The 10,926-nt window shown below is 24.3% G+C and overlaps 1 protein-coding gene across 1 annotated transcript; it reads right to left on the reverse strand.

Annotated features, from left to right (window-relative positions):
• Positions 1 to 3,474: 3,474 nt before the first annotated feature.
• Positions 3,475 to 8,747, reverse strand: LOC132929887 (protein Lilipod). Its single transcript, XM_060995519.1, has 12 exons — positions 8,304 to 8,747; positions 8,089 to 8,213; positions 7,861 to 8,000; positions 7,683 to 7,786; positions 7,494 to 7,620; positions 7,334 to 7,402; positions 7,132 to 7,261; positions 6,834 to 7,009; positions 6,609 to 6,763; positions 6,234 to 6,465; positions 6,018 to 6,174; positions 3,475 to 4,209 (listed from the first exon to the last, which is right to left on the reverse strand). The coding sequence occupies exons 1-12, from the start codon at positions 8,367 to 8,369 to the stop codon at positions 4,101 to 4,103; spliced, it is 1,590 nt and encodes a 529-aa protein (XP_060851502.1). The 5' UTR covers positions 8,370 to 8,747; the 3' UTR covers positions 3,475 to 4,100.
• Between the last annotated feature and the right edge of the window lie 2,179 nt (positions 8,748 to 10,926).

Consider the following 10,926-nt stretch of genomic DNA (forward strand, 5'->3'; position numbering starts at 1 on the left):
CGTTTGGTTAGGTTTATTTACGATAAAATTTTCAAAGGTTAGGTTAAGTTATCTCGATTATTTCTGAGCTATTTATAGACAGCATAAGACATTTAAAATTGTTTTTAAAATATTAGTTTTCAATATGTAGTTAAATATTTATAAAAACTTATCTTTTTGTATTTTAAATTTAATACAAGATTCTTCATAATGAAACAATTAAATCTAAAAAATGTATAAAGACAGTTGCTTTTTTAATAGATATTTTAAATTCTAATAAGGATGAAATTATTTAAACGATAAATAACGATATGTTAATTTAAAAATAATATTCGCGGGAACTTTACTACGTCATATAATATTCTTGATTTATTTTAAAATACTATTTATTTATAAGTACTATGAATTTATTTTTACGGATCTGTTTTACGGTATTTACAGGAAGATGCTATTACATTTTGAGTTAAAATTATTAATTGAGTACCTACTAACAATAGCCAATATAGGTATGTTAAATGCAATTTTTTTCGAAAAAATTATACCAACCTTCTGTTACTGTAATATTAAAGGTAAAATAAATGAACTTAATAGTTAATACTTAATAGCTAATATTATTAAAATATAAAAAAAATATATCACTTGATGATATAAGCTGATTGACCATATTCGCTCAGAACTGTTTTCCTATATACAATTAATGATCATTGAATTCAAATTTAACACACCTATAATAATAGCAACCCACTCTAATATAATAATAATATACAGCGAAACGGTACTCACTTTTTCAGTTTAAACATTTTTACCCCATCTTGAAGATTATCCATACATATTGTATTTTAACAATGGTTCAATAATCTATAGTGAGGCCAACGAAACTAGAAGTGTGATCGTCACACACCTAATGACCATTTTCGTGAAAACCAGGGTCTTTGAATATTTCTGGTTATAAACGGGCCTATTTAACGCGTGTTTGAAATTATTTTACGCGGAAAGCATTCTTCGAAACCCTAATAAAAAATGGTCATCGGGAGCGTGACGGTCACACTTATAGTTTTGCTGGCCACACTATAGATACTGTTAGTTATAATAATATACAGAAAAATGTAAATAATCATTATCCGTTTTATTGGAAAATGACATTTAATAAAATTATATTTATTAGAAAGTAATAACTATCATTCAAGAACAGTATTTCCCAATCTTTTAGAGATTATCACTAGAGACATCACTTAAGAGAACTTTTGATAGGCCACAGACCCCCTTGATTTTAGAAACTTTTTTTGCTAATGAACAATTGTATAAGGGTCACTTTACACATTTTAGACATTAAATAAATTAAATAATGAATAATGATATTTCTAAAACAATGTTTATTACTTTCGCTTTACAGTTTATTAACTTATTTTTATATAATCATTTTCTTTATGAATAATTTTTAATATAAATTATGATTATCTAATACAATTTTTGAGCTTGACCTTTTCTTAACAAGTTTTGGAAATCTGGGATAGATACTGTTAGAGGGAGTGTGTAATGTGCATAGCTATATTGTGAAAAAAATAATAAATTTAAAGTATCTGAAGAAATAATTTAAAAAGAATTTTACTATCATTGATATCGAGTACAATTTTTATTAAGTTAAAACTTAAAAGGTATTGAAAAGTAAACTTAAATGGTTAAATCTTAAATAGAGCATAAATATATGTACAATATACATAATATTATGATATATATAATATTTAATATTTTATTTTAATATATCATTTTTGTAAACATAATATTAAATAAAAAACAAATAGGTATAAATTAAAAAAATAACAATTTTTTTTATCGACATTTTTTTTATTTGTTGATTAATTAAACATAAAATAAATGAAAAACAAAAGGAAAAAAAATATAAAAACAAAACAAATGGCATAAAAATAAAACATTAACAGCAAATGTCCAAAAAGTTTTAAATAAAGTTCTAATTAGAAAAAAATTCACAAGAACATAGGAACCTTAGAAAGACAAATATACAACATTTTGTGTGAAAGTTAAACCGGGTAATATTTAAAGATCATATCTTGAGAAATACTTATATATAATAATAATTGTATTTTTTACAATTATCATTCTACCTTGTTTTTTGACAGTATACAGTTTATCTTAACAAATAGCAATCTAAATTTTAAGGAAACAATCAAATATTAAATTCTTAAATAAAGTACTATTAATAGATTGTAGCTTTTTAGATATTTAATAATTAATAGATAAGCATATTATTTTGTTTATAGATTTTTAAAATTAAAATTAAAGATTGCCAATTGGTTCTTTACTGTTATTTCAAATAAGGAACCGGGATATTTTTTAATTAAAAAATAATTTAGAGTAAGTATCTTAAATTTTTTTTGGGAGAACAAACAAATATTTCCCAATTTAACTTTAACAAAATCACCATCTACACGAAAAAAAAAATTACAATAAATACTTTCTTAATTCATCATTAAATATATCAGTATACATAATTTTAGTACTAAGTATCACAAATTTATTTAAAAATTAATAACATTCAATATTGGATTATTATTATTAATACATTTGATTTTGATCTAGTGAATAAATAAATAAAAATAATAGGTACTCAATTGACAATTCCAAGCAAACTAATAAATAAATAGAATAATTTTCTTTGGAAAGAATTTTAAACTTTTTGGACTTATTATACATGTAAAATATTCAAGCACTATATTTGGTTCAGACATAATACTTTGTGCTTCTCAATAACACATGAAAATTGACTATTAATCACTTACTATTAATTGATTGATTACGATTTATGACTAATTAAAGCATACAATTGTCAGAAAATAAATTGGGAAATAAAGAGAAATATAATTTCAGTAATAAAATACAAAAAATAATCGGGTCACATTACTCACATTCTAAATTATAAAAACATAATGTTTAATATCCATTCATGGAATGCTTAATTTTTAATAATGGACCATTCATTTTTGTTATAAATGCAGCATAATATTATTTTAAAATATAAATTGGGTTTTAAGTTACTTATAGTTGAAATTTAGGAAAAAAAAATAAAAGGAAAAATAGCAAATGACAAAAGAGCAATACAGATAAAGCTAATAAAAATGAGATAGGTCATGTTTATCATCTTTAAAATTGAAAAAGATTTAATTATTTTATTATTATTATTTATTATTTTTATTTTTTTTTATTTTATTATAGTCAAGATTTATTTAATTAATTAAAAAACAAAATCATGTTATTGGTAACTATGTTGCACTTGGTTATCTGAATATTATGATAATATAAGATATAGCTAGTAAAAATTTAGGTAGTTTATATGTTGACTCTTTATTCCTTAATTTTTTCATTAAATAGTTCCTAATAATCGTCGAAGAAATTTTGTTTCGTCAACTTCAAATTCTAGTACCATTTTTTATGAAGTTCAAAATATGTTGTTTATGACTAACCAACTTTGAAAATCTATTATTAAGCCCCTCAGTTTGATAGTACATTCAATATTTTTTAGGATATTTTTATATACATTCTAAATTTCAAGTGGAAAAAAAATAGTAGTTTTCAAACAGAAATGCCTCCCTTCCCCATGCTAAGTCACAAAATAACTAAATGTGCATTTTAATAACTTGTGTATAATCTAAAAGAATTTTTATTAAAGATGATTTAGTAAAAACTAAAAAAAAAATATTGTATTATATTGAACAATTAAATCAAATTGTTGTTTTTCATATTTAATGTATTGCTTTTTTGTCAGTTGCTTTTTTTTCAATTATCCTTAGTTGTTTAAAAACATTAAAAATCAACGCTTCAACATTTTTTAAAGTATTTATTTTTTGTTTATGAAACAAAAAGTATAAACTTATCATCAGTCTGTCAATCAGCATTCATTAATTCGCATCAGTCAGTTGTAATTTATATCTAATATAGATAAATTGTAATTGATGATGTATATTACTAATTAGTATTCACAAAGGTAAAATTTAGTAAATTTATTAGACATTATAGATTATTTTTTTTTTTTTAAAAATATCAAAACAATTAAAAAATAAAACAGCAGTGTAAATGACAAATAATTTAAAGTGGAATAAAATGACTTAACTGTTTTTTTTAGAAATAGTAGGTGAATTTTCTACTGAAAAACTAGAATTAATGTGTGTAATACTGTAGTCACGTCCCATTATCCATTTCCAAAAACTTTTGAGTCTAAAAAAAAAAAAAAATTAAATTTTAATAAAAAAATATTTTTATTTTTAAGCTGAGAAAGTTGTACAATGACGGCCGAATAGAGGGATATATCTCCTCATGATTAAAGATATGTATGATCACATTTTTATTGTTACGCACATTCCTCTTTAGACTCAGCCTATTATTCAGTTTTCGGCTTCTCATTGGCTATTCATATTATCAACAATAGATCATATTTTTAAAAATTTTTATTTTTGAATTATTTTTTCTTATGATATGATTTATAAAAAAGGGGGTCTTTTGGAAATCGATGTAGTGTATTAGGTCGTTTAACAGTAGTTTCCTTGATATTTTTATTTCCACTAAGACAATTTATAAAACAGTGCATCAGCGATTTGCTGATGCATTGAAGCATTATCAAGTCAACAAAAGCGATTATAATTGATATAAAAAAAAGGAAAAAAGTTACAATGTTAAATAAAAAAATGAAAGATGTAAATATATTGTGATGGTACATCACAGTATTATGCAATATTCACGTATAAAATATTAGTGTCAAAATTACTACGACCAATGAAATAACGAGAACTACAGTAGTCAGTAGGCATAGTACGATAAAATGGATAAGAACATGTATTGGTATGATCTTACATTCATACCTATTTATTTAGTATTTAGTCATAGATCTCCCAAATGCACTTTTTTTTTCAATACAGTACTTATAATATGTATATTATGTAATGTATTAAATTTTGTTCAAATTTTCTTTTTCTAATAACATAAATAATCAACTATAGTAAATGTTCACAAAATATATTTTTATGACTATATTCTTGTACATTATGTAACTGTGTATATTGTATAATATATTATTATTTAAACTCATATATAGGAATTATTCTGTTTGATAATGGAGAATGTTCAAAAACAACACCTTCCTTCCAACCATATTCAAATTGTAAAAGTGAAAATGACTATGGAAAACAAAACTTTTGCATATAATCTCTAAAAGCATTATTTAATGCTATTAAGCTAAGTATTCATACATAGAATGGTTGAAATCATATTTAAGAAATACTATAATAAAGGTAAGTATACTACTTATACTTATTATTGGAAGTAAATATTTTTAAAATTGGAATAAGTTTTAAATTAACAGTTCTAACATAAAACACTATATTTGAGATTGAAATTATAACTTTTAGGTTTTGTTTATTTCTTTTATAGTTAAATCATAATCATGTTTGGAATGTTAATTTAATGCTTATAAATGTTGCTTAACCATAAATTAGGTTTTAAATGATCAAATAGTGCATGTTAAAAAATTAGTTCCCCTCACACCTATTATAAAATCATTTGACCGCCACTTAAGCTAAAGTATATTTTATATGTATATATTATTTATGAATGCATAATTTTTATTTTTGTTATAAAAGTAGTTTTATAGAAGATTGGAAAAACCTAAATGAGTTGTAATTTCATTTATTTAACATTTAAAATACTCAATTTTTATTTTTTTTTTTCAAAAATATTTGTTTTAGATTTTATGACAAAAATTGCAATTAAGTTTTGTATTTTGTTAAATACTATTTGTATATCTAATATTCATAATTTTCTAGCATATTAAATACATTAATATATTTTGTTTTACATTAAATTAATTTTGTAATATGTATATTATGTATATATATAAACAGTTTAGTAAACCAAGTTTTATTTTGAATGTTATGATTTCATAAATAAGACCATAATTTTGCATTAAGATGAACATAGTAGAATTAATGCCCAACACTTGTGTATTATTTCAATACATTTTAATATGTTACCTTGATAATAATTCTTTTCGTACAGCTGAAGTAAATTTGTTAAATAAACAAAGTGTGGCAGCAGAAGCAAATACAAAATTGTACAAAGCAACAATTGTGAAATTTCCAAGCCATTCAATTCTTCCATAATCAGCTAATAAATCAAAGTCTGTAATTCCTAAATAAACCATTAAAAAAGTTATTATATTTATTATCTTAAATATTGATAATACTTACCTAGAATTCTAGATAATAATGGTAATGCAGAGCTTAATATAAGCAACAAAGTACAATTGCCTACTATGTGTGTCAATGGTGTTTGTTTAATATGTGGACGGTATGTAGACACTACAGGCAATGAATATAAACCAACACTTGAGGCCACTAACATATATAAAATAATGACTATTTCCAAACCAGCCCCAAATGGTCCTAATTTGGATAGTGAACTCACACCTAAAGTAAATTGCTAGGGAAAAGATAAACATTTTTAAATCAACAAAAACAAAAATTTTTTTTTAATGTTGTGAATCAATTCATTTATTATTCAATTTAATTTTATTTAATTGGATTTATTTAGATGAATTATTAATATTAAAATTATCTACTTACTCTAGTATTAAGAGGTAATGCTTTTATGCCAATGAGTATCAAAAGCAAGTTTTGGACAACTAATAAAACTGTGACAACAGTAAGTGCTAACAACAATAGCATGAATGTTGGATATAAAAATAACTTACGGAATACCGATACTTTCCTTTGTTTTTCTATAATATATAATCAAATAATATATACTATATACACATGTAAAACTAGGATTTGTAAAAAAAAAATTACCAAGTACACTAAGTCTTTCTTGATAAATTGACAATCTATCAGTTAGTCCACGTTTTAGCTTTCCATTTTGCAATGTCCATAACTCCTTTTCGGTATGAGTTATATTTTGTTTCTTTCCTTCTAACATGGGTTCTGGTGACATGTATGTTAAACCATTTATAGTAACTTGGTCCAATCTAAACAATGTTTAATTTTTTTGTTGATGTTTTTATGAAATTTCTTTAACAAAACTTAAATATATTAACCTAAAAGTTATGCAAAAAAATAAAGAATTATCTATTCAAAAACATGTAAAGACCTTCTAGCAAGACAATCTACTTCAAGTCTTAAAATGCTAATTTCTTCATCTGTAGTTTTTTGTAGTTGTGGTTTAATCATGAACCGACTTAAAATGGTAAATAATGTAGCAAATCCAACTGGAGTACATACTAAATCAGAGTAACAATATTGAAAAATATTAACAAAATAAAATGAATCTAAGATTAAAAAAATATAATTACTTAATAACATAAGTACACCGATGAATGAAATGCAAGAATATAAGAATGGTAAATAGTTGTTCCATAAATCTGTAAGATAAAAGTCATAAAATAATAATACAATCATAAAAATAATAAATGTGAAACACCTACTGTATAGTACACATAAATATGAACTTACTAAACAGCATGTAAAAAAGAGATTGCTCAGTATAAAAAATTGTGTACAGCAAATATGTTAACACAAGAACAAATATCGAAAGTAATAAAAGCACCGTACATGTTTCATATACTCTGGCTTTTAAACACTGTGGAAAAATATTTCTTTAATATATTTAACATTGTTTTAAAAAATAGTAGTTGTAATTACTTTTCGATGACCAGGGAATCCTTCAGATTCAATGAATAGAAACGCAAATGGCAAGAACACAAATAAAGATAGATTTGAAAATAAAAATACCAAACTCCATAGACCTAAATTAAAAGAATAAGTACAAAATTCCATTAATAATAATAAACAAATATTAAGCAATAGTTAAATAATTTACCGTGTATAAGTGAATGATTTAACCACTGAACATAATAACTAGAAGGATACAAAGACAGCACTTCATTACTAGCTATTGAAATAGGTAATAATAGGGCTGCTCCAACAGCAACTGCCAGTGCGATAGTGCAAAGTAACAAACTGAAAATTAAAAAAATAAAAGTTGGTATATAACAGATATCACTTTATATAAATCATTTTAGCAAGTAACATCACTCAGAATGCACACCTATATTTATAAACTGTAATATCATCCTCATCTTGAACAGACACGGCAATATTGTCTCGTTTTCTGTATTGATTAATAATGGCGTAACTGAGCGCTAGCAACAAAACAAACAGCAAGAGAAAAATCTGAAATCAAAAAATTAAAATAAAGCTAGGATTTTTATGAATTTTCTTTAAAAAAAAAAATAATAAAAAAAAAAATGGGGTAGTACTCACTATTTTTTCCCTAACATTATTATAGAACAGTTCTTCTCGTTCATCTGGCTCATCTACATCGTCCATACTTTGTAATAATTATGTTGCGTACAATATTTGCACACTGCTGTCGGTGTACTGTGTGTGGTTCATGCTCACCAATCTAATCTTGATTTGTCGTTGTCGAATACGTGATGGAAATTTTCATTAGTAGGTTTTGGTACGCAAATTTAGTCACAAAATGATTGATACAAAAACAGTCAATAATAATTATGAATACTATTTAGAACAGCCTTGGTGGTGACACGGCGAAAATTATTCAGTTATTTACAAAAATAAACAGATCGTTAGAAAACTGACAATATTAATAACGACAAATCAAATAAACAATTTCCACAACACAAGGTTCTGCAGTAGATGACGATGTATGACTAAATCTGAAACGACTACCTATACGAGTAAACGACCACAATATACAGTTAACAGTAAACACAGATATCTAATGAAACTTGATACCGGGTTAATGTATTTAGGCCACTAGATGACGTGACACGTATACAAACACATTTTTATTCTTCTCGGTGTTTTCACTTTTTGTTTCATATTATTTTGAATTTTCGGATAATACTTTTAGAAGTAATAATTTGTAATTAGGTCTGACCTAAGTGCTTAAACATATCATGGTAGTTTTATTTTATATTGCAAATTAGATACAGTCATCGAAATTAAATACATCTTCATGATGACGTATTATCAGTATTGTACAATATCATGTAAGTTATAAGCTGTATCACGGAGAACTTGAAGTTATTAGAGTCAATTTTAAAAATTCTTTCAAGATTTCAATGAGAGCTTCAATTTCAAAAAACGGATAAGACAACTGTTAAATTTGAAATAATCAAATGCCAAATTTGAAATGAGTTAATTGAAAGTTAAAATGCTCTAAAATAGTAGGTAATATAACAACTATAATTATTATTTTATACTATTAAAAGAATGTCTTTTTTTTCAAATTAGAATAGCCCTTATTTTATATTTGGAGAGATACTATTTTTATCTCGATGATTATAGTAACATCTCTTTTTGGTTATTGTAATTTGTTAAGCAGATCATGGTTTTACCAAGGATTTATTATCCTTATTCCTTAGTAATTGTGTATTAGGTAAAAAATTTAAATATCTCAAAAACTAATTGAATTTGAAATTTGAATATCGATTTAGATACATACAATTTTTCAAAAAATAATCTTATTAATAATTTAAAACGAAAAAGGAGGTTTTTCTTTTGAAAAGAATACGTTTGTTACGACATACTAGACTGTTTTAATAATGGTATACAAAATGAGGGGATATTCCGTGTACCTACTCCAGTTGCGTCTTGTTTTGAATTTTTACCTTTTTCATAGCTCGGCTGCGCCCGCAGTATTATCGACAAATTATATTGAATAACCAGAGGGTGTCTTCGGTTCACAGCATACCATAGGTACCTATTTTTTATTAACACAATCTATATATATATATATATATACATTTTTGGAAATATTAAAAAAAATTCAGTAAAGTAGCAATTCAAACGTCCACAAAGAAAAAAAACAAGAAAACAAAAAGGAATAAATAGGTAGGTATATGCAAGAAAATTTCATACATCGAAGACAATATAAAACAATTTCAAAATAATAAAATACCAAGACTAGATTTTGTCAAAAAAATGGTATTTAAACACCAGTTTATATAGATAGGCACACTAAAAAAAAAACATTTTAAAAATTAATACGCTCACCCAAACCTAAGGTGTAAGCTAAAATAAAAAAAATGGTGAGCAAGTGGGTATTGTTCTGCTGTATAGTAGAAATATGGAGAGTAGGTCACTATAATGGAATTGTTTAATTTGATTGCAATGATAGATAGGTATCATTGTATACAAAAAACGATTCTGAACAGAGATAATTTGTCAGTCTAGGATAAATTAGTAGGATATATTATATTATTACCTATATAATTAAATTGTAATATATTACACGATTTCATAAAAAATTAAATTTTATGCGCTCATAAAATTTTTTCTATATTGACGCGCTAGAATTTTTTTGTTGAGTTATTTGAAGAAAAAGTTATGGACAACTTTGTATTGAGTTTTTTATAACCTTAGGTATAAATCACAAAAATGTTACGAATTTTTAACTTCAAAATTAGTTGCAAATTTTCGCAATTTTGACATATTTCGTAAAAATTTGAATTTTAAATGCTTATATATAAAAATTGTGATTAACGATTTTTGATTTTTTTTACTACAACAAATACAACTTATAATAAACCTTCTATTAAATTTTAAAGATTTTTTGAAAACCAATTTTTTTTATCGGGATTTCAAGAAAAAAAATTTAAAAAAATCGAAAATGTCAATTGTCTGCAAATAGCTTAAAAAAGTCAAAATATTTTGAAAATTTAATCTTAAATAGATAACGCGAATTTAAACATCTGGCGAAAATTTCAAGAATTTATAATGATTAGATTTTGAGTTACAGCAAAATAAAAAAAAAATCGATTTTGTTAAAAAATGGTTATGCATAAAAATTCCCGTTTTTCCGTTATTTTTTTAGAATTTTCCCTGACACTTTAGAAAACTACTGGAATTTTTTTACTTT

The sequence above is a fragment of the Rhopalosiphum padi genome, chromosome 4 (assembly GCF_020882245.1).
Source record: "Rhopalosiphum padi isolate XX-2018 chromosome 4, ASM2088224v1, whole genome shotgun sequence".
Lineage (NCBI taxonomy): Eukaryota > Metazoa > Arthropoda > Insecta > Hemiptera > Aphididae > Rhopalosiphum > Rhopalosiphum padi.